A 26520-nucleotide genomic window follows, 5' to 3' on the forward strand; every position below is an offset into this window, starting at 1 on the left:
GTCTCACATTGTTGCATCATATGATAAAGATGTTAAATTTGTGTAAATTATTACAGCCCACTTGTTTGTCAAATGACGATGCTCAGAAGTTGAATGTCATATTGTCATAATGGTGGTGCTCAGAAGTTGAATGTCATATTGATGAAAATTTGGTGTGTATTGGTGTGGTTAATAAATGTGGTAAATGACTAGAAAGTTCTATTAATTGTAGTAGATCCTCTTCGTCCATTGGTTTTTCCTGACATTACAACATATTACCACTATCACACAACTATCTATGAATAAACATCAGAAAACGTAAAGTAAAGTATCAACGTAACCATTCCAGAACTCGTGTACGATACAAACCATGTGGTGTCCAAGTAGTTTGAGTAATGTCAACAAAACTACAGTTGCACAGTGTATCTCAGATGTGGCAGTTAAAGGGTTAATGTTGATGGTCACTTTTCAAAAAAGAACAAATTCTCTAAGAATATCTCGGAATTGTATTCAGTTTACTAGCTCTAACGGGGCAATACAATAGGAGTGAATGTAATTTGCAACTCTACCCGTCTCTCACCCTTTTTAAATTCATCAGAGACTGAATACAGTACCTTTATAGTTATAAAATTTCAAATTAAAACATTCTGAGTAGTAACTGAGCTGTTTCAGATTCCAGCAACTTTGTTTCTAAGATGACAGATTCTAGTCGTCTTCGGAGGTTAGAATCTTGTTTGAATTACAAGATACAGTTGCTCTATATCTGTTTAACGTCTCTACAATTCGTACATAGTACATCATATGTACCTCATATTTTTACAGAACACATTATAACATCAATTTCAAGAAGATTAATATTGTTTCAACATCAGAGACACCTGTAAATAGGTGAAGTGGCAGTCCACTGTCTCATTAAGTACACAATTTAGTGACTACTATGTGTTAGACACGATCTCTAAGCATGGTGGAGCAACCGAGTTTTCTACCTGGAGTCATGTTCACCTGATTCCAGGAGTTAAGTCAGAAACAGTGTCAGATACCAGATGCTGCAATAAGAGGAAGGTGAACTGGAGCTAAATTCAAAATTCAGTTGAATCAACCTTCCCTACCATAGCTACGTTATATGTAAATAAAACATGTTGCGACAAATGAATGTGTACGAAATATGGAACAAATATGGAATGAACTTGTATGTTGGAACTATGTTAACTCAAACCTAAATAGTACAAATAATGAGATAAAACTAATTTTGTTAATCCTTAGTCTTATCATAATAATACCTCTGTAAAATTAAAAACCTTACTAAGTCCAAATTTACATCACTATCAAATGGTATCATATTTATAACTTGAAAGTTTAAATGTAAAACCTTTACTTTTCTAAATGTAAATAACCCAAATTCAGCAAATAAAATATGACTCATACACTTTGTCTTTTATTTCCCTACAGACTGAATGAACATTGAGTGTTAACTGAACAAAATGTTGCAGTAGAAGCTTCAATGTTTTATTTGGTTTTAACAAATCATTAGAGATGCCTATTTCTGGGAATTGGTCTCTCAATCTATCTGGCTTTGCTCCAAATTTACTTGGCTGGTTTTGTTGAATTTGGTTATTATTAACCAGAATACTAACTAGTGTTTGTCTCTATTAGTCTTCAAAACTAGTTTTTTTTACAATAGTTATTACAAACTTTAATGTTAAGGTGGTGCAATTATAATAATTAGTCTTTTTTATCATATGGATATTTACAATTGTTGACAATGTCATAATACATCTAAAGGCAAAATCAAACGAGAACATTAATTTACATGTAAATCGAATAATTATTTTTTAATTATAACATTAACCTAAAATTGTATTTTACAAACTAAAATTAAATTTAATGGATCTTATGTATTTACATTTCTAGATTAAACAATGGTTTTATCCAATAACGTATAAGTAAGTAAAGGTTTATTTAAAATGAACTACCAGAAAAATAAAACTTTAAAACAGTAATTATATACACATACGTGTGTGTGTGTGCACGCACATATATAATATATATATATATATATATATATATATATATATATACACACACAAGTACTACATATAAACATACTAGACACAAATAAATGTATGCATATAAACTGTTACACATCTAAAATTAAATTTTCTAATACTAGAAATTCATTTAAGCTATATAAAGGGTGTTTCAAAAGCCAACTACAAAAAACTTCATTCTAGTTTTGTGTGAATGTTTATTTATGAGTGGTTAAAATAATAATAGATATTTAAGGATATCACTAGTCTATATAGTTTATTAAAGGTTTGAGTAAGATGGTTGAAACCAATTTATAGAATTATTTTTAGTTGATAATGTATATAAATAAATTTCCTTGGTAATTTTAAATAATTTGGGTTTTGTAATAGAGATAAAAAATTATGTACTTGAAGATAAATAATAGACTAAATTTCCAACAAAAAGAAAAATGATTTAAATGTTTCAATGAATGAGAATTACCTGACAGCTTTTTGTGAATAATTAAAATATCTTCAACTCCCACACAATTGCCATAAATGTTAAGCCATATTACTTGGAAATAGGCGGTTTTCACGAGGTTTTAGGAACAGTAACTTTAAGGGAACCTGAAAGGTAAATAACCCTAGAGAGTCTCTTATATGTTCTATATGTAGGTTCCAAATTAACTGGTTATCTATCTGAATTACCAACAATTTTGCATTGTTGATAATACTATTGTTATGAGAGACCAGATAAAGTTTCAAACAACAGATTATATTTGATGTATTTTATTCATTTAAAAGAGATTGTTAGATTTAAACCAATAAAAAGCACATTGTAAAGTTTCTTCGCATAATTTTGAAAGTTCACCAACATTATTTGTAATGTTAATATTAGTTTTTAACTGATTTTAAGTAAGGCAGATCAATTATACTGATTAGAAAGAGAGTGGTCCAAGGACAGAACCCTGCAGGATGTCATGCTTTACTCTTATGTTTTTCGACCTTACACCATCAATGCTGACAATCTGTTGCTGATCATGTCAATAGGTCTTAAATAATTTTAGTGAAGGTACTGAAAAGCCATAATAATTTTGCTTAGTAGCGAGATCGCAGTGTTTAACACAATCAAAGCCCTTGATTTCAAAAACCTAATTAATCTGCGTAATCAAATCATCTTTGAATCACAGGTAGATGTAGTGTTTCTGAGACCAAATTGTGACCTATTTAAATTACTCTTCAATAGATCAATAATCTGTTCATAAACCAACATTTTCATCAATTTAGATAACACCCGATAAGATAACAGAATAGGACAGTAGCTTTCTGGCTTTTGGACTTTTTTATATATTGGGCAGATTCTGGAAACGTTTAGTTGTCTTGAAAACACTCCCCATTTTTTATGACATTCAAAACATCGACTTCCAAGAAAAAGGCTGATTAGCGAAACTAGATGGCATAAACTCATGTCAAGGAACATTATTTACAGTGGGTTTTATTGTTTCGTTTTTTCTAGTATAGAACTTAAAAAATAATTGTTAAGAGTATCAGGAATAATTTTGGGTTTTACACTATTTACCAGGATATCTTCTTTATAGTAATGCACCAAGCAGATATGAATTTGTTATTACTTTTTCTATATATTTTACATTGTTTACTAGTATTGCATCTTCATTTAATTTTTCATAAAACCTTTTACTTTATTACAACTATTTCTTAAGAACAATTGTTAATTTCGTTGCCCTCTAACAATTCACTAAAAACAGCATTTTTTATTTAATTTTACTTAGGCTATTGTTATACTACATTTTGTTGTTACATTTTTTTCTCGAGAATTGTTTGAAAAGTTAATATTATTGATCATAGTATCAACCTAAAATCAAACATGCATTCTAAACCCTTGCATTTGACCAAATCTATTAATTATGCCAATAATATGCAGCTAACTTTAAGATAAATTTGTGAAATCACATTGAGACATACAAATTTTAATTGTATTGTCAATACTATAAATATTATAATTATGTTCAAAAGAATTCCATATTTCATCCTGATGATGCCACTATGACCAGAGAATGGAAATTTGAGTGTACTGATAGAGGATTCTAGAAGAGAATATTTTTTCACAAATATGTTGTATAAACAATTCTTTCCTCTGGTAGGAGTTTTATTTAAATTATCAAAGTCATACTATTATAAAAAAATAAGCAGTTTAACTAACGGTTGCAGTGTTTTCTGTAACATCAAAGCAAATATTAATATCACCTCCCACTATAATGTCACAACTTAATTTTTTTGTATAATATACGACAACAGTATATGGAGAGTACATAGAAAGATGTTTCGATCATCATTTAAAGAATGATACAAATACACTGTCAAAACTTTTAAGATCATCAACATAAGTGGCTGTGGCTTCAAAGTTAATTCTTCACAGAATCCACTAATATCCTATTCTTTAGATTGAAATTTACTATTTACAAATGTCTCCCCTCTAATGTGGTTTTGTGTACAATATGTAGCTGCACAGTAATACTTATAAGGGAATGATTTAGTTTCCTCAGTTCCAAGCCAGTGATCTTATAAACAGATTGCTTGCAGACTAGAAAAGTTCATCTACGAGTAGATGAACTATAATTCATCTCGTAGAACTATAATTTTATTTCTCCAACTTTTTATAGTGTAAGAGACTTACTGGTAAATGGTTGATTGTTAACCAAGTAATCATTAACACAATTTAATTTGGATTGGAACATTTATTTTATGTACAATTTATAATTCCTTAAGATAACTTCCTTGAATACAGAAAAAGTAGAAAATTTAGGCAATTTTGTATTTAGGCTCAAATAAAAACATCTCAAGATTAAAGTTTGAGAATTTTGTACAGTATATACATATATTATAGTTTCAGGGTTGACTTCTTTTTGTATTTATTTATGACCCAAGGAGAAACTTTAATTAAGAACTTTTTAAGGAGAAACTTTTATTTTTAATTAAAAACAGTATAAAAAAAATAATTGTATTTCTTAATGAAATTTAATTTATTTATAAGTAAACGATTGCACCACTTTAAACAGGTAGAATTAATTTTAATTTAATGTCTGGTTAAATTATACCATCTTATATGTGTTCCTTTGTTTATATTTTACATTTGAGATGTACCGTACTTTTGTCTTGTAAGTTGACCTTGTGAAAGAGAGGCTAGAGGAGTCTGAGGTGCTAAAGCAAGCCTTCATGTTGTTTGGTGTGACACCTGAGCAAATTGTCGGGATGGTGATAACTGACATCTGCTGATAATGTGTTATCTCTGGTTCTAGATGGCTTAGAATATGTCGTTGACACACCTATTAGTTGAAACTCCATTGAACCTGTTTTTGTCTCATTTGGAAAAGTGGTAAATAGGTACAATATTATAGATTGTCATGTGTTTCATTCATTGATGACAGGCCAAGTCATTGCTTTGTCATATAATATGGATAATACAACACTTCCCATACCTGAAAAGTCTATTAAAAAAATATATAATTGTTTAAATCTCTCTCTATATTGCCTTCCAATTCCTTCTTGCAAATTTTAAAAGACATTACACTTGCCAGTTTACTTTTGGCAGTAAGAAAACAAGATGATGTATCTGTAACTTGAAACTGGTTTTCAAGTTAACACTCTCTGTAAAAAATACTAGTCTCTGTATGATGTGGCACATTAACAACAACATGACTACAGCTATAATCACAGGATATTGAATCTAAGGTTGCACCTATACAACAAATCCTAATGATCGAAAAGAGGGCAAACAGAACGTCAAATGAGAGTAATTTCAGAAATTGTTTCAGAGAACTCTTCAAAATGTGTGCAATAGGCGTTTTTATAAAAGGGAAGTGAATTCTTCATATTGAAGGAAAGTACTTGTTTTGGGACTTTAATTTACACTATATTACAAAACTAGCTCATATTGCTTTGTTACTTAATATAAATTTGGAGTAGCATGTTCGGATATCAATTTACAGAACTCCCCTAAGAGCATACGTTGTTGTTGAATGTGTTGTAGACATATTATACATGTTTAACAAAATTTACACATTTTGTGGTCAGGAGGTGTTTGTATGAAATGACAAAATTTTTCTATTTAACTATTTAGAATTCAATGGTGAAGATATTTTTGTCTCTTTTTGCTTCCGTTAGGGTACAAATACATACATTAAAAGTCGTGGTAAACCATAATGATGATTGAGATGTTTGGATAGGTAAGGCTGTAATGTAAAAATCTTTTTGTATATTCTGGGTTTGATTGTTTCAATGTGTGTTGTTGACTTGCAGGCTCAAGGAAATGGCTAATCTCCTCATTCTGTTAACCACCACAGTTTTATCTGTCACCTCAAAAACAACCATTGGTTTTTATAGTTTCCTCCACATTAATAGTTAGAATTTGGTCTAGTAGAAGTTAGAATAATGTTTTTAACTGGTTAAGGTACAGTAAATGAATGATATTAGTTAGATGAGAAACAGATTGAAACAAGTTTAAAACTAGTTTGAACTAGTTTTCAGGATTGTACATTAATAATATTAATAGAATATTTTGTATGCAATATTGATTGTTACATTCTGCAATGTCTTGAGATTTTCAAAAGCATTTCCTGGCCGTAGGTCAATTTAGGAGTCAACTAGAATTGCCTTGGCGTCGGTTGTGAGGGCACAAATGCTATGATTGGCTGCCTTTTGTCGATTCTGGCGACTGTTGTGCTGACTAGCATGATTTGCAAATATAAGTTAACTGTTCTCAATTTGTCGATTGATTTGCTTTCTTATATCACCAAATTAAGACAATCAAACCGCATATGAACAGAACATGACCACATATTACTCGTATACACAAACTGTGGATGTACTGTTGGTTACAAGTAATAGCTCTCATGATAGCTTAATATTGATCATAAAACATATTTCAGACAGTAGTAATGAAGTCAGATTTCGTACAGTATGTGACCAGATATTCTGAGAACAAAATAATGATATTGTAAAAATGACATAACTGTTACTGGTGATATTTGATTTGTTTGCTCACCATTGGAAAATCTCTGTTTCAACTTTAGAAAGTGAACCTGTTCTGAGGATGCATCTCTATATAAGATGCAACATTCAGTATTGTTTGTCACACTCTACCATAACATAAAAATCATGGTACAATCGAAGTAGTACCATTGCTTATTTTGTCTGGCACTATGAACACTTTATTAATTGGAGGTAAGAAAGTCCTTAGACACACTCAGATAGTAACGTGACTGTCTGTTTATCAGCCTCTTCATGGCGTTGGAGTAAATTTGTTAATCAAATTTTAAAATTACAAAACCCCATAATAATTGTAATGGTACCAAGTGCCACAAAACATGAAGTCATTGTTATTTTTTTAATGATTTAATATATTGTAAACTCTATATCATACTTATTACATACACAATGATGTTCCTATATTGTTATTTGTTTTATTTTAGTATAATTAATTTTTCTTTTATCTCTTAAATTATTGTTTTAACAGTTTATTGAAACAGTGGGTTTATTTTGAATTTCAGTAATGGTTACTATTCAAAAAATTATTCTTAGTAATTTTTATAAATATTGAAAAGTAACTCGATTGTTATGTACATTTTTTATAATAACACATGAACTTGTTGTGTTAGGAAAAACCTAAAACAGAAAAATATTACAGAAACGTTAATTAATCAAATAACAACTTATACAAGAGCCTGTGGACACTGTTTAAAACAATCACTAAAACGTTTTATTTTAATTTTTTATAACTCATAACACTATATATATATATATATATATATATATATATATATATATATATATATATATATATATAAATCATAAATCTTATTATACTGTTAAAATTGTTTGTTTACTTTAATCTATGCAGTATAATCCCAATTGCCCTTGTTTTTATATTATATAGCTCAAGTTTTGTTTGAAAGACAAAATATTGTACTTATATATTAATATTGCATCTTTACTGCATAATTTCACAATTTGTGCCACATAACTTCACTCTCGTTCTGTTGTTACAAAAAATCTCTTACACTATACTGTTAATCCAAAATTAAAATCCAGACTAAAAACCTTATTTTCTCAATAAATATTAATGTAATTCACTTACTTATACTCACAAGAAGAGACAGGTTTATTTTTAGACACAGAAATATATTGTTGACTAAGTGGAGGCGATTCCAGTGCGACGTAAATTTTTTACTGCGCAAGTTATGTCCGAAGTGACTCATACCTCTCAACTTTACGGCTGCACAGGACTCGCTGTAAGATAGTTGAAGTAGGATAAATATATCCCTTGAGATTACATGTAATTAAACTTAAAACAATTACATTTTTATTTGAAGAAGTTCATTTCTTGGGATAAAAAGCTCAGAATATGCCCCCTGTGTTTGTTTGTAAAAATTGAATCACCCTAACACATTTTGATATTTCTACAAAACTCAATGATACTCATTTATTACTGGTAAAGATTACATGGCAATTTGTCATACATTGACACATTGAAAATGCATTGTTGTACACTTCAATGTTAAGAGCAATGCAATCCTCAAGTTTGCCCAAACCTTTGAAAGAAGCAATACATTAAATTAAAAAAAAATAATTAAAACAAATTAATTAATTAAAATCCCTTTTCAACACAGATAAAAAACTTTCTAAGATTAACAATAATTGTTTAATTCATCATTACTCCCAAAAAATCCATCCACTTCATAAAATGGATGTTTCAAGAGGAAAAAGCCAGTGTGTCTTTTAAATATACCAAATGGCAGTGAACTTAATTTATTTGGCAGTGCATTCCACAATGTTGGTCCAAGAAATAATGTTGTTAATGAATATAGTTTGGAAGTCAGTTTTTTAGTTACAATATTGTTTGTGCTCCTTGTATTATATTGGCCGATGTTTTGATATGTTAAGTTGTTTGACGTAGCCATATAAAGTAACAGTTTATACACAACTAAACAAGGGATTGTCATAATATGAAGTTCTTGAAATTTTTGTTTACATGAATCTTTATAACCAATACCAGAAATATAACGTACTGCTTTTAGACAATAAACAGAGCTAAACTTGGCACAGGGACTTGGCTTGTTTTATCATACACTTGTCTGTGTTTATAAACAGTTTGAGTGCCTGGAGGAATTTTAATAGTTTAATTTCGCTTTTTTAATTTCAGTTTCAAATTGTTGTTGATAATTTTCCTTTGCTTTTTGTTTTGAAGGTGAGAATGAAACTAAGAGTGTCAAGCACCTCTTAATCCGTACTCCTTTAGTAAGAATACAAGTATTAGATGGTTTACACACTCAAAGACCTTGAAAAGGTCACAGAACTCTAATGAAATTACTTGTGAACTCTCCCAGATTTCAGCTTTCTGTTTAAGAAATTTGTTCAAGTTGACATAGTACTATTATAAAAATAGATTGTTTTTAAAATTTTAACTAATCTTTTAATTTATTCTCAAATTATTCTGATTTTAAAAAAGGGGCAACGTATAATAAATCCTTTGTAACTAGACTGGAAAAAGGCCAGTTATATACAGGGATTTATAATTTTAAAGAGTTTAGTTACTGCACAAACAAAATTTTTAATAAGATTTAAGTTAATTTTTACTAATAAAGTTACTGTTAGCCATTACTTTAGCATATTTCATTTGGTAAATGTTTTTACATAAAATTATAATATAAATTAGATTAGTATAGAAGACAATAGCTTAATTTAATTTCAATAAAGATTAATCAACAATAAATACTTTTCTGGGACGAATGGGGATTTTTATGTGGAAACGAGAGATCCAAGTTTGAGTTCTAGCTTAGCAAGTACTTTTTGTGAATCAATCTGCATCTTGAAATTAATAAAGCTTAACATATCTAAAAAAAGTTATGGTCTCTGTTGAATTTTACTTTATTGTATAAAACCCTCTTAATTCACTACAAATTCTATGCCATTAGTGACCTAATTAAGAGCAGCAAATTATCTGTTGTGTACACTTTTTATTAAACATCAATAAGAAAAAGATCATATAAAAACTGTTAGAATTCAATAAATAAAATGAAACAAAAATCAGTCTAATATGAAAATCTTTGACCTAGTTATGAATCTGGAAGTAAATTTCTATACAAAATTGCTGTTGATAAATAAGTACTTTTGTAAACATATAAAACAACTTCAAGCTCTTTTAGGATAAAAAAAATGCAAAATCACTTTCCGCAGAAAGCTTCTATTACATTAATGAATTGTTTAGTTACTGTGCTTAGTAAGAAATAATACTACATATTATGAATGGGATTGTTTTCAAGAACAATATCATATATTTTAATAAAGTATTGAAATAGCAAAAATATTTTTAAATGTTAATAACCATTAATCTGGTGAAGAATGTGCTGAATACATATTTTTACTTCACCATTTTAGGATTGAATAGCAAAAGTTGCTCTTGAAACAACAAACAGGAGCATTCCTGTAAAATGTCAAGTTGGCCATAACGCCTCGTGCAGTTCAAGAGATTTACTAGCACAAGCAGGCAGCCGCTGGCCCAGTTCCAGCATGTAAACACCTCGTTACCTCGCCTCAGTGAACAGCTGGTCACCATTATCACTCAGGTGCAAGGTCGTCAAGTGGCTGTTTCTCTGTCATTAAGTTGATTACCTTTCCCTGTAATCACAATTAGATGGAATGAAGTATCTTTGAGGAAAGAAAGTTGTCTTGCATAATTGAGTGTCAATTACTCTTCATTTGGAGACACTCTACATATTCTGTGTCATGTCACATTGTTATACAAATACTGCTGGGCAATACCAGAGCGTACATAACTCTGAGTGTGGAGACACTCTACATACTCTGTATCATGTCATATTGTTATACAAATACTGCTAGGCAAAACCAGAGCGTACATTACTCCAAGTGTGGAGACACTCTACATACTCTGTGTCATGTCACATTGTTATACAAATACTGCTGGGCAATACCAGAGCGTACATAACTCTGAGTGTGGAGACACTCTACATACTCTGTATCATGTCATATTGTTATACAAATACTGCTAGGCAAAACCAGAGCGTACATTACTCCAAGTGTGGAGACACTCTACATACTCTGTGTCATGTCACATTGTTATACAAATGCTGCTGGGCAAAACCAGAGCGTACATTACTCAGAGTGTCAATTACTCTTCATTTGGAGATACTCTCCGTACTCTATGTCATCTCATCATTATTAAACTTTAGACAACTTTCTCCTTCATTTCTAGGTTTACTTACAGGAAATGAATTCTCTTGTTCTGGCAACTACCATACTTAGCTAGCAGTGCTACTAACTCCTTCCAATGTTTTATCCAAATGCCTCATAAAAATTCATGACATAAGTTTTTTACAAGAGAATTTTATGTGTTTTGTTTCAAATTGTATGTTAGAGGCATCTTTGAATTTGCAATGAAATAACATTTGGTTTGAGTGAGAAAAGTTCTACATAATTATAAGACCAACAATTCTATTTGAATATGTTGTAGATTAGTATGTATGTATTAGTTGTGTATATATATATTGATAGTGTAATAAAGATTAATCAATATTCCTTGAAATACACAGCAAAAGCTAAGTTCTTATCTAATGTGAACTAGGTTCTTGTGTAACCCTTACGGAGTTGTGCCAGTATTTGGTCCATGCTGAGACAGACTCTGTGATAATCAGGTCCTGTTCTTTATTTGCATATTAACATTTTACTTAGCCTCAACACTGCATCATTAAAATTAATTTGGTGTTAAATAATCATTCAGATTTTACTGGGTTTCAGTAGATTATTGGCTTTTAATGGATCTTTTTAGTGGTAAAAATTAGAGCATAAAACCTAGCAGTAGTCTCTATAAATTGTATATTTGTATGAATGAATAGTTTACAGGTTCCAGTATATCATTGAGGTTTAATGGGTTTTTAGTGGTAACATTTTGGTGATCAAAACTTAGCAGTGATCTCTATATATAGTATATTTTTATGAATACAAATTTTAAACTTGAATTTTTATATTAAAATGTACAGCTATGTTATAATTTGTAGATTTTATGAGGGGATTCTCATTTTGATACAATTCATCCAACGTAACATAAATATGCTTCGCCTATTATAAGTTTGAACTGTTTCTGGTTTGTAATATTGGCCAACCTGCTGACAGACGGCCTGGCACTCAGCCAGCCTCCACTGATATCGAAATATTTCCAATTCCGTGCCACCAGTGAACAACCTCTTTGTTGTATAAATAATTGAACAGTTTTATTTTATTCTGTTGTTTCAGCCACTACTTCAGTCATATGGTGCAGTTTATATTGTACCATGTATCTACTCAAAATATTTTAAATTTATAATGGCCTCTTTCAAACCTGGAAGTTTAAGTACTATATTTCATGTATCAACTGAAATATAGCATGTTTCTCCTTCATATTTCATTATAACAGAATATCTTCCCTTTAACATCTATGTTTCAATACAACCAGTGTGTTTTGAAATTTTTTTAACAATACACAATCTCTTTATCAAATCATTGGCTGCGGCAGACACTTGTGCATACTGGATGGTCAAGTTTAGGCACCCAATATAGAGCCACCTTAAAGGTTTTAAGCACATTAACAGTACTAAGATTAAATTTAAAAAGTCGAAACAGTTTATTTTCGGTATAAAATGTCAAAGAAAACAATATATTTCAAACGTTAGTAACAAAAAGCCATTCATTAAATAGTCTGGGATATTTAAAAGAAGTTATTTTTGCCTGTTAGTTTCAGAATTATTATATATGTTTATATACAATGTATTTAGTAATACATTTAAAAATTTCAATATTTCAAGTTTTACAACAAAATGCCAGTCAATCAAGCAATTATTATATCTTTATTGCTCATAATGCTTATATAATATACAGAGTACAAAGGTGTGTGTATTGTCAACAAGTTTTTATATATTTATAATACATTATACACTCCATTTGTAGTGGATAAAATAAATATGAAATACAATAGATAAAACATGTAAATGGAATTTTTGGCTAAACACATTTTTAGTGCTACGTTGGGCAGACATGTTACTTAAACTTGTTATTACCATTATTGGAGAAAATACCATATATTATGTACTTCATGTATTATTGTACTAATTTAAATGTGATTAGCCTAAATGTGAATTAAGAAAAAAATAATAAAACTAATGGGTCTAGTTGGTAAAAAAACAGTGAAAAGCTTCATATTAACACTGATTACATGTGACTTATTCCTATAATAAAATCATAAATTTACATTAAATATTAAACAATCAAACACTAAAAGACTGTAATGTTTACACGTTAGACAAATAATTGTTTAAACGTTGATATAAACTCCATAATATTAGTTAGATTTTTATGTCCACGCATCAGTCAAAACCTCAATAGTATAAAATGCATTTAAGAGAATCCTTTTTAATTTATTGAGAATACCCCTTTTGGTTAAACATATCATATTTTTGGGAATTTTATTAAAGATTTTCACTGCAATATAATAAGGGACTGTGGTCATCTGTACATATTAAATCTGTATTTTGGAATTACTAATAATTAATGGTGTGAGTGAATTTATTATTATCAAAAATATGTAATCTTGTTAGTGTCAAAATATTGAAATCTTTAAAGAATATTTGGGATCCCTCTAAAACAATTTCGTATCTAAGTATTGATTCAATATGTGCATGGAATGATATATGTCAAGTTATTATCACTAATAGCATATCTAAAGCTGTGCAAGTAGGAACTCATCAAAATGTATTCCTAAAAGTATATGAGAATCCATTGAATTAGGATTTATGTTGTCTAAACCATTTATGAGGTTATTAGTACGTTTATTGGTTTTGAAATGAATTAATTTTGTTTTGGTACTATTTAACAGTAATTGATTATTTGCGAACTATTCTTTAAGTTAAATATGGATATTTTGTACTAAGTTGAGTTAAATCAGTAAAACAGTTATTTGTTACTAGAACTGTTGTATCGTCAGCATATAAATACATGTTTTTGTTTGCTCATTTATACTTTACTACATTATAAATACAAGAAACAAAATAGATCCAAACTTGAACCTTGTTGAACTCCATATTTCATTACCAACCACTTGATATTTATAGTTGTTTTTAGTCAGAATAGTTATTTGTTTATGACAGAACAGATATGAAAAAATTAAATCGAAAGCTTTATTTCAAACTATTTACTTCAGTTTTTGGATGAGGAGCACATTATCAACACTATCAAAAGTCCTGGGTAGGTTACAAAATACCCCAGCTCTGTTATGAATGGTTCTTTCAAACGCTTTAGAGAAATTACTAATTACTGAAATGGGATGGTAGTTACTTAGCTCTGTTTTATGGCCATTTTCATAGCTAGGTCTAATTACTGAATATGCCAATCTGTCAGTAAATGGTTGGTTAATAATTTTACTAACGATGAGTGATATTATGTCTGCACATAATGAATGTTATTGTGGTCTACACATAAATATTATTAGAATTTAATCCCAACCAACAGAATTGTATTTTTAGACCTAAGTTTATATCTCTAATTTCCTGAAATGTCCATGTTGGAATATATAGATATTCCAGATATATAGATATATATGATATATTATAGTTGATGTTACACAGGTGTTATTGATAACAATCTGAGAATATCTCCATAGTTTTACATTGCTCTCTGATATTAAAAGTAAAATAAACATTGAACACTATTCTTATTGGCCTCTTTAGTAAAAAGTTACTAATTCACAATTTGTATGATAAATTCTGTTTTACCACATTATCTATGGCGAACTCACTCTAATACTATTCCTGTTGTTCTAAAGTCAGTACATGACTTGGGTTGCAGTGAAACTGTTAAACACAAATATGACAAGATATGTATGAGTTGATGAATGTGAGCATGGTATAACAATGTTATAACAGCTAAATTGTATTAGATAAAGACGTATTTTCATTTCAAAAAGTGGCAGATAATATCTTAATTGCTTGTGTAATATGTTTTCCATGAAAAAATGTGATAAACATGAAAAATGTGATGTAAATGTGAAAAAATGTGTGTGAAGTTTACTATTTACAATGGATGGTGTGAAACGATAATGTGATTTTGGAAACTTACCTTAATTATATGTTACAAAGTTTGAAGGGTTGAAATCTATCCTCTTGTTCAGGTGATTTGTAAAAATATAATTAGATGAATTTTAATACATATGTTATAGATGATATTTTAAATTATAATACATTATTAAATTAAATTGAAATAAATTAGTTTATAATTAAATGATGGATACATTTTTAAAATATTAATAATAATATGAAATATTACGGAAAAGTAATAAAAATTGAGATTTTTTAACCTAACAAATATTTTTAGAATACGTTATTTTGGACAAGTTAATATAAGATGGGATAAAGCCATAAAATAAGAACAGTAAATAAAATATTATGAAACCTTTTTAGCTTATCTTTTTGGAAAAAAAACATTATACAGTACTTTGAAGTAATAGATGAAAACTATTTTGTTTCGAAATTATTAAGAACTTGAGTACACTATCCTGCAAATTTAGACATTTCATTAAGATTGGAAAGAATATGTATTTGCATTTTAAATAATTGTACATTGAAAGAATAAAGGTCATGTAAAAATTACACTTGAGTTTCACACCAGTACCAATCTATAGTATAAAATTTCCCCAGTAACAAACAATTTTATGCTTGATGTAATTCTTTATTCAAGTACATCATTTTAGAAACATTATAAATAGTTGCACTTTATATATTTTCTCTAAGAATGTAATGTATACTCTATAACTCATTAGTCTTGTGGGTTTTTAAGAAAATATTTCTTGTAAATAAATCATTTTAAGAACCACAGACTAAGAATATTTCATAGTGCACCAAACAGTATTTCTTCATGCATTTTTTGAAATGTAGCACATGTTTCTTTTTACTTGGTTAATTGTATTAATGGTTGAAAAAACATGTATTTAGGAGGGTTCAACTGAAGCGGGAATAATAAAATATTAATTGTTATTTAGTATTATAACATTTTCTCATGACTTTTCTTTGCTTTAAACAAAACACCAGCTGTTCAAATGTTTTTGAGGAAGTTTATACCTATGTTTTCATCAATGATTAAACTATGAACCAATATTACCCAAATAGCAAATGAGTTAGTAGAAATCTTTGTCTGGTCTTACATAGCTAAAATCTTGCTCCCAAGTAAGATATTGCTTTATCTTAATCAACCAGTGAACAGTCCAACTGTCGAAATAAAATTGTAACTTTATCTTCATCAATACTTTACCCAGATTGTAAACAACACTATCAGTTTTCCTTATCAGCAACACTTTCATCACCAAGTTATGGAGAAAATCTGATGATAGGTGAAAGTGTGCAATGTCTTGTATCAGTCAGCTGATAGATGTTGACCCTTGGCAGATATCGAGTGACCTTGAAACTGGGCTCTATTGATTACATGTCACTGCTATTTCCAGACCCATCACTCTCACTAATGCACATAGGCCCTTCAGCACCTCAGCTTGCACATGTCCTCAACAGAAATCTCATTCTGGCAATTACATAGTTATTTGTAATACTACTATTTTTTTACAACAAGAGCTGTGGTATTGTCTTTTGGGAATGAAACATTGTATTGGCAACAACGGCATATGAAGTACAATGTACGCTTTTATAGGCATGTCACATAAATATGCCTTCTCGCTATATATTTGCTTATTATTTCTTAAATTTTGAAATATTTTTGGCTACCAATATTGACCTCGATATCTTCATAAAGAAACAAGTTTGATCTCCAAAAATACTTTTCATTGATAAGTTTTCAACATGTATTCGATTTTTAATAGAATATAATATCACTTTTATTTATTGTACTGCATTATGAGATGGAGTTTTTGTTATAATTGTTTTAGGTTTAAATTAAAGTAAAATTTAAAATATAAGTATTTAACACATAATTTCAAATGCTAATTGGAAGCCATATGAGATTAAATAAAAAATATATTAACGTCCAATTCACAGTGGAAATAGAATAAAGTAACAAGTGTAGTTTTTATTAGTAAATTATAGTTTTAAATATCATTAAGCTCTTATATACAGTGTAGTTCATCTCAATGTATCGCTGACTCTCTAGATTATCCATGAGGTTTATATTTGAAAAAAGTCCTGCAAAAAGTCTACATTTTATTAAAAAATCATTCTTTTAGTCGAAGTAATATAATGTATGACTTTGTAAATTTATGTTTTGTTCTTTTGTTTTGATTAAAAATATATTGTCTGAAGATGGGCCTTTCCATCAAGGTCGAGGTATTTGTAGAATTAAAATGTGTAAGCAATGTTTCAGCGTGGTGTGAGTTATATGATCGTTATGGCATTTGTAGTAAGCCTAAGAATTAAGAAGGTAAAGTCACTAAAAATTTACTAGTTTGTTTTTTTTAACAAAATTCGGTATACACTAATATATGAAAAATATATAACAAAAATTACTAAAGGTTTTGGTATTACTAACTTCAATTTCATGTATCATAATATCAACACTGATGTCGCTACTCAAATTAATTTATAATGTGGTTGTAACAGTACGTTCATATCCCGTCACTGAATAATAATATAATATACCATGTGTTCCAAATTTTATACACACTGCGAGAGCTGTGACAGTTTAATAGTTTTGACCAAAAACAGTCTTTTGAGCACACTATGTAAATGACACATCCAACAATTAAGTTAACCATATTGCTTTTTTAGTCTTGTTCCTACGCAAAACTTTATCCATTTAATCTTTGCTGCATCTCTTATAGTTTCCAAGATCCCTTCAGTGTGCATAAAATGGTCACTTGTGTACATTTTTACATAGATCTAAATAAAATTTCACATGATCATTATTTTATTTTTTAATTTAAAATAAATGAGAACAGAATAAAAATAACATGAATTTTTTTAATACAATATTTCTATGTTAGTGATTTGAAAAGAAGCAGAATGAATTATGTCATATTTTCAATCATGATAACCATTATTTTAGATCAATTTAACAGGCTTACAGTTTTATCATGTGAATGTTCAGCTTCTTTTTATGTAATTGGAAAACTTATGCCCAAGGCTTAATAATCATTAATATTAATGTCATATCATTAATTAGTATACTCAAATAGGTTGATGACTTAAAAATGGATGACTTCTTATGTGAAGTTCTGGGTTCATACCTAGCTGTAGGTTAAACAAATTTGTAATGTTCAAAAACTCTTGCCAGTGGGGTTATTGACATGTCAATGGAAATTTCTTAAGTAAATTAGTGACAGCCTATTACTGAAAAAACAATTTCCGTGATAAAAGAATGAGATATCTTCTTTAATACACACAACACTTGATGTTTGTGTTTGTTGTTTACTTCCATATGGTTATTATAAGACTACACAGAAAACACACCCTTTTTATCATATCATTCTGTTATGCTGATTTTGTTCTTAGTTCCATGAAAATGAAAATCTTTGCCATAGTTAAAAGAAGAAAACTGCAAGAATTTGTGGTAACTTTTAAAAAACTTTAACATAACTAAACATAAAAGATTTATAGTTTTCTGTTTTTGTTCCAGGTTTTGATAAGCCACACCAAATTCCCAGTGATACCGAGGAGAATAAAGATCAGCAAGCGATTGGCACAATGTATGCACCCTGCTCTGCCATCTGGTGTCCATCTCAAGGCTCTGGAAACGTACGACATCATCTTCAAATGTATGGGAACCAACAGGCTGAGCCACGAGCTCTTCATATACAGTGCAGGTGAATCTTAATGTGTCATTGTTTCTCTAAGTTCCAGAAAGTCAACATTTTTGAAAGAACTTTTTTGAAGTCTTCCTTTCACAAAAGTCTTTCAAAGTTCCATATTTTATTAAAAATAATAAATTATGACTGAATAAACCAACATTTTGTTCATTTAATTATTAATAAAATTTCTCTAGTTTCCTCCATATTTGGATCATTTATGTAATTAGGAAAAATCTACACTGTGCCCTTGTGTTATGGTCAATTTAGCTAATGAGTTCAGATTTGGTAGCTTCAATTCAATCTTTTCTGTATACATAAATATTTTATCTATTTTAGGTAAAGAAATAAAGTAATACATAGAGTAAGAGTAATTTTTTATCAAACTTTGAAAAAAAATGTCAGCACTTGTTACTTGAAAGGTCATTGAGATTAATATTCGTTATTAAATAAAACATGTAAATAATATGTGAATAACAATATATTCGGTTAATATATTAAAAACACTCCATTTAACATGTTTATAGTCTTTTTGTGTATGTATACACAAAATATATTCGGTTTTAATATATTAAGTAAATAATGTAAAAAGCTCTGAAGCACATAGTGTGACAAATAATAAAATCCTAAAACTTGGGATTTAACTAGTGTTATTGATTGGAATTATTATAACTTGACTGACTAAATAGTTGATTGGAATTATTATAACTTGACTGACTAAATAATCAGTGCCTAGTTTAAGTACAGGTGAATGGTTCTAAATAGTAATCCTCAGATAAGGAAAGAATAGTCCAGTTCATACTTCAGTACAAATATAATCAGCTGTTCTGTGTACAAGTTGGGGCATGAATAATTAGCAGATAAATAATACCCGTTTGTAGTGAAACAGTAATGTTATTTACTTTAAATAGTGCCTGTCAGCAATTAATTTTGTGCTTTTTAATTAAATTTATTTTACCTTAAATGTTGAATGACTTTCTTTTATTCAATTGGTTTTGATTGCAAATGTATTGCAAATCACTTTAACCTATAATTAGTAAAGTTAGAATGTGAAAACCATTCAATGAAATTGTAAGTTATTTGAAATTATTTAACTATTTTTTCTATTTTAAATTTAGTATTAACAATTTTTCATATTAAAACTACACTACAGGTAGACTTGTAATATGACTCAAAGCTAAGAACTAAACATTGAAACCAAATTCTCTGACTAAAACTAGTTAGTAGGTCATTTATTTTTCCCTCCAATTAATTTTTAATTTTATATTGCTGGAAACATAAATAAATCTGTATTATTATAGAAACAAAATAGGAGTGCACCACACTACGTGTTGTGTAATAGGCTTTGCTGAGGTTACATGCAAAGTTTCAAGTCTCTAGATCACATTAACATTCTTAAGATATTCTGCAAACAGACAATCATATAGAAAAGACATTTTTTATATCTTCTGTGGTGGACAAAAGATAAATGATATAATAATGGATTAAATTATAAAATATCGCAAAATCTTTCTCAAGATATCTTGTAGATAGTTAGGCTAATATCTGTTACTATATTACATTTTGAAATGTTATATGACTGTAGCCTACTCAGTTTGTTTACAAATTTATTTATTTTGTGATTTTCTCGGTGCTATTATAGTTATGTGTAAAAATGTTCGCTAACGCTCAGCCAAATCCCATAGAGTGGCTGCAATATGATCAAACTCAATGTTGCCTATATAGAAATGAAGTTCCTTACACTATATCAAGTCTGTAGGTTAGTTCTTTCTTGATATCTCATGTTTGCAGACAGAAATTAAATTTGTCCAGCTCCTCGAGTGATAGGCTTCATTAACGATCATCCAATGACTTTAAAATACATAATGGAAGGTGAAGATCTAACTCTAAATATTTATTTGTATAACTGTATCAAATTACCTTCAAAATTATGTATAATAAAATCTAATGTAGCATAACCCAACAAATTAATAATTTAAATTTGAAAATACAGTATATGTAAAATATTACCTGTGTGGCTTATCAATTAAAATGGATTGTTTTGTTGAATCCAATATTACACACACACACACGCGTGTGCGCGCATATAAATAATATAATGTAATTGTTGTATAAAGATTGAAATAAGTAGTATAACATTTTGAAATACATACTAAATTTTGGAGCAATTCAAATAACATGTTTGTTTTTCTCTTTTTAATAAAATTAATAAGCTTAAATTTTGTATAAACTAAAATGTTAATTATAAAAAAATTTCTGTTTTCTGGGGTTTTAGAATTGTTATTAAATTTAATTTAAAATACATCTTGAGTGCTATGCTTTTGTCTTTGTCTGGATGTAAAAAATCATGTCTCAACGTATGTGTTTGTGTTGTAGGTCTGTTCCCACTTCTAGGTCACGCCGCCATGAACGTGAGACCATCATTGCTGACTGTTTACGAGACACACTTTGTGCCCCTGGGAGAGAGGTTGGGCCCAGGACTCAGTGGGTTTCTGAGTGGGGTCCTGCCGGGCCTGGAGGAAGGCTCCGACCATTTTGATAGGTATAAATGTAGCTGTTTTGTTTAGTAAATTTTAATAATAAAAATAATAAAAAAAATAGTTTAACCCTTTGAACCCCAGGCAACGAAATATCGTCGCCGAGAAAATATGCAAAGATCCCCGCAGCAACGATGTATCGTCGCCATGGTATATGCGTTTAATACATATTTATTTGAAACCGTAAAATACTTACTTTACGAGTATTAATACATATTTATGAGTATTTTAGTAAAATACAAATTTTTTGTTATTAATATAGTGTATTTAAAATAACATCTATGCTCAAAAAAATATATTACTCTTTGTTGCTACAGCTGTATTTGTTTACAAAGCAGTCTAATGTTACGTATATTGTCTTTGTGTTATAATTGAGTTAAATGTTGTAATTGAGGACTGTTTTTAGTCACTTTTTCTTTAGTTTTAATCTTATAGTAATAATCAGTTCTGTGAACAATGAGTGACAACATTGTAAATCACCCGAGTGAATTGGACAGACAACTGGATGTTGACCTATCAGATGACGATTGGTCTGACGTCTCATCAATTTTCAGTGATGACACTGATGTTGATCCTACCTATAGGCCAACTATCTCGGACTCAGATGACGAAGAAATGCCATTTAGCCAGCTATCTACTTCTCGCGGTAACGCCGCCGCTAGGCCTACTCCAGACAATGACCAACCAGCCTCAGTGAGATCGCGGTTGCAAAATCTTTACCTTTAGAGATATTAATATAATTGTTTTTGTACATACATAAAACTAAATTTAGAAAAATAAAATGTGGGTGCCCATGGTAAAAATTTTTCTTATTTTTGAATTAAAAAATCTTAAAATCTATTTTTTTACCTAAAAATCTATAAACATATATTTTATAATAAGTTATTTTAATGTTGTTAAACAATTTTTTATACTTCAGACTAAACTTTTTCTGTGTACACAATTTCATTCTGGACATTTTGGTGTGTAATACAAGACAATAGCATAAAAAATAGCAAAAATATTAATTTTTTATGAACAGTATGCAATACAGCTGTTCCTGCTCCGGGGATTCTCTGTAGTTCTTAGGTCAAATGGTTTTGGTACGTTTTTCCCACCATCAATATTTTGGTCTGGGGTTCAAAGGGTTAATAAATGTATAATAATTTAGACATCACCAGGGACAAAAATGCTTCTTCTAACCAAAAAATTTAATTCGAGTATAGAACAAAGTCTGACCTTGTGATCTGTGATTGATAAATCTTTAATTAAATATTACAAAATTAATTGTACCTCCTTCAGTTTGTACTTGTGTATGTAGTATGTATGACTAATGTTTACTGCCTTGTCTGTATCAGTATTAACTCTCTCACGGTTTAATTACCATAGTGCACTTCTAACCCACATAATACGGCCCCTCTGCTGTGGGAGGATACGTATTTGCATTTTTCTATTGTTAACAATTCAATTTGAAGAATATTGTTATGTGTCATGTATTGTTGTAAAGCTAATAAGAATAAGTTATATAAATAGAAGAATATATGTAAGGTGTAAGATTATTGTTTAAATTAGGGGTTTTGCCTTGTAGAAACTGCTCTAAGATGTAGAAAGAATGTTCAAGAAGCAAACCGGTTAGCCTTTTATTAACCCTTTGACTAGTAATCCCGAAACAAATTCTGGAGCACACTATGTGCCACCCGCAGTAAGCCCAATAGCCGTGTGTGAAACAACTCGTTATGAATAAACTCTCACCTGAATACATATGCAATCTAGTGAAATAAATAAACAATTTCTAGTAATTTTTGTTTTTCACACTAGATAGCAGGTTTTTTTCCCTAAACTTAATGCCATATGACGGTATTCAATCAGTTGTTTGAAGTAATCAGCTGATTTTATTTCTGGTTATGTACAATTAATTATGGATACATGTTTTTACCTCACTTTTATGTTACTGGTTATATTTTTCTTATATGACAGTATTTTATTTATATTCATATTTTTTAAATATAGTAACTGTTGTGCATAATTCGAATAATTTCTGTATACATACACAAAAAGACTATAAACATGTTAAATTGAGTGTTTTTCATAACACCTGTCCTGCAGCAAATCCAAATGACCTAAAAAAACTAAATCTAAATTTTTTTAAACTCACTCTTTAGGGCACTTTTACAGAGAAAAACCCCATCAGTTGAAGGGTTAAATGGTTAAGCCTTGACTTCATCTGAGAGTTTGTTGTGTAGTTCAATGTAAGAAGGCTTCTTTTCTGTCTGGGTTAATCTGTGGATGGGCAGGGTGTAGTTTGAGCTATGATGTGTATTGTAGTTGCGAGAAGTGTAGCAAGGGAGTGGTATGCCATCTTTGGGAGGACCTGATAGGTTGTTTTCGGCGGTTTGTGGAACTGCTTGTGGTAGGCCTTGTGGCGTGCTTCTGGGGTGCACAAAAAGCCCTTGAGGCTTGAGTGCATGGCAATAGGCCACCCTATAGAAGAAGTGTAGTCTCTATGGAGATGTAGGTTAACTGCATATAGGATGACATGTTCTATGTACAGTGATGCCACAGTCTATTTTGTAATTCCAGTAGGCCTCTCTGTATGTTCCCTTTGGTTTGAGTTCAGCATTAGCTGCCATGTTTATTTTTTTAACCTATCAGCTATCAGTTTTCAAGGATAATTGAACCTTCCTTGTATGTCTTTTAACCCTTATAATGTCACAGACGCCGTATGGCGCATAGACAAACTATCTCCAAACGGCAAAGACGCGGTACGGCGCATCGACACAAAACTGCAAATTTAAGTTCCTTTTAAATCCGATCAATGTCACTAACGATATGCGTCAACCATGTGTGTGGGTTATTGACCTATGTCAAGCGTCAAAATATAGCTGTCGCGTTACATTGTTTGAAACAATAGACGCGGTGTCTAGACACTCTCCCCGCCACACGGCACAGACGCCGTACAGCGCGCGCGCTTTTGTTTGCAGTTTGGCTTCAGGTAGTGCGTGTCTAACCAACGCTGAGTCGGTTTCCTTCGTCGTGTTTTCTGTTTATATGGTTTTTATTTATTTTTAATTTTATTATATATAATTTATTTTAATTATATTTATATAATTGTCTGGTAATGTTTATAGTTTAGCTAATAAAATTTTGTGTGCCTTTTATTTTGACTTTATTTATATCTACAATTTAATGTCCCATAAATATATGTACGTACAAGATAATTTTAAAATTTTTACTTTTTTATACTTACCATAATTATAGAAAGTAAAAATAAAAATTAACTTTACACATTTAAAATTTTTTTTTTTAATGTTGTGCCATTTGCTGGAAGTCGTGAAAAGATATACTGACGTTATAAGGGTTAATACGAGGTATATTCAGAAAGTAAATACCGTTTTGGAATAGACTAGTGAAAAATTGTTTTCATGTCAATTTTATTTTTACATGAAAGAGCATATTCTAAACTATTTTTCGACATAGTTTCCACTAATGTTCAAACCCTTTTCGTTGTGTGGGTTTTTCAATTCCTCTGCATAGAAACTTCCGCCAGTGAAGATAGCCACAATTTCACAGTATTTTTCAACTCATTGTCGGATCCAAAGCACTTGCTGTCAAGCTTGCGCTTTCATGTGCATGAACAAGAGGTAGTTGGATGGTGCCAGATCCAAGCTGAATGGCAGGTGATCGAACTGCTCCTAATGAAACTGTCAAATCAACATTTTTGTGTCACCAGCAGTATGGGGCCGAGCATTGTCATGGAGCAACACAACTGACTTACTGACCTTTCCTCTATGTTTGTTTTGAATTGCACGTCGTAATTTTCTTAAAGTCACATAATATCGTTTTTAACATCTGTATTATTTTTAAGTATGCAATGTATTTAAATTTTGCACCTGCCATCTTAATAGTGCATAACGAGCAAGTTTATGGTAAAATTCTGAACACAGTATAACAATAATTTACTCAGTGAAAGCTAGTTATCCAATTTAAAGATATTTCCGATAATTACATAAGATAGCAGTACAATTTGTTAGGAACAAACACTGTCAATGGAGTGGTGTACAAAATTTGTTACATATTTATAGATAGCAGTTAGATGTGAAGAACAGTTAGCAAACAAGGACAAAATTAATTTGAATACACAATTTCTTGAGAAGTTCAAATAACTGGTGTTTGGAGGCAAGACTGCAATGTGTTATGAAACTAGTGCACTGAAGGCAGAGAGAGAGAAGCCAACCAAAAGCTTTGGCGAGATATGTCTAATCATATTCAATTTAATTCAATATACAAAAGATACAGGGTCAAAAAGGTGGTAGAATTTTTTCAAAATTGTTATAATTTATTTCTTACGTTTCTTCTTCTATTTCGTCATTTATAACTAGAGTTTGTATTATATTTCCTCCTTCTTTTTAATAGTTTTAGCACCTTCCATTAGAAATTTAAAGTACATTCTAATCTTTTTATGATATTTGTGCTCAGACAGATATATTGATTAAAATTAATGGTTAATCTTGTCAGTTTGATAAAGGCTAATTGTAGATTACTGCAGTTTTGAAAATCTACTGTGTGAGTTTTTTTTTCAATTAGTCTGTAATCTGCTTCACAGCCATGTAAGTTCATAAAAAAATAGAAGAGGTTAATTGGCTATGCTTAGAGAAACCTATTACTCGTGGGACCTGAAAAATTTAATTTCTGTCTCTCTGTATATCTGTTTGTCTGTTCACACGATATCTTCGAAACAAACTGACCTATAGATTTGAAGGTTCAGTTATATATGAAGAACACCGAGTTTGGTGATGGTTCACATCATTCCATGAGATTTGTCTGATGGTTAGCGAATATTTTTACATCAGACTTATGGGTAACCAAAGGCAACGAGAAAATAGTATAACGATTAAATTTTACAAACAACACAGCTATAAGAGATTCAGACACATGACATATTAGCACATGTAAACTAAGTATTCCAACTAATACAACAGTATTTTAAAGTGAATTGGTTGTTAAATTTAAATTATGTAACATAATTATAAGCCTGGTTATTGGAGTGCAAAATGCCCTTGAGGCTAACATACCTAGAGAGTAGATCCATTATATTTCAATAGAATAGAATGACTCTAGAAAACTTCTTTGTTTGAAGTTTATTTTTGACGATGGAAGGATTATGAAGGAAACAGGA

The 26520-nt window shown here is 30.0% G+C and overlaps 1 protein-coding gene across 4 annotated transcripts in view; it reads left to right on the forward strand.

Moving 5' to 3' along the window:
* Positions 1-26520, forward strand: part of LOC124359412 (protein dopey-1 homolog) — a 165103-nt gene that overhangs the window by 49586 nt on the left and 88997 nt on the right. For 3 of the 4 annotated variants that reach the window (XM_046812136.1, XM_046812137.1, XM_046812138.1), the window contains exons 3-4: positions 18660-18846; positions 21205-21370. In XM_046812136.1, the coding sequence (XP_046668092.1) occupies positions 18660-18846; positions 21205-21370 (353 nt within the window). Of the gene's footprint in view, positions 1-18659; positions 18847-19650; positions 19900-21204; positions 21371-26520 lie in introns of those variants that run through there. The other variant, XM_046812139.1, reaches the window with a different exon arrangement.

This window comes from Homalodisca vitripennis, chromosome 4 (genome assembly GCF_021130785.1).
Source record: "Homalodisca vitripennis isolate AUS2020 chromosome 4, UT_GWSS_2.1, whole genome shotgun sequence".
Taxonomy (NCBI): domain Eukaryota; kingdom Metazoa; phylum Arthropoda; class Insecta; order Hemiptera; family Cicadellidae; genus Homalodisca; species Homalodisca vitripennis.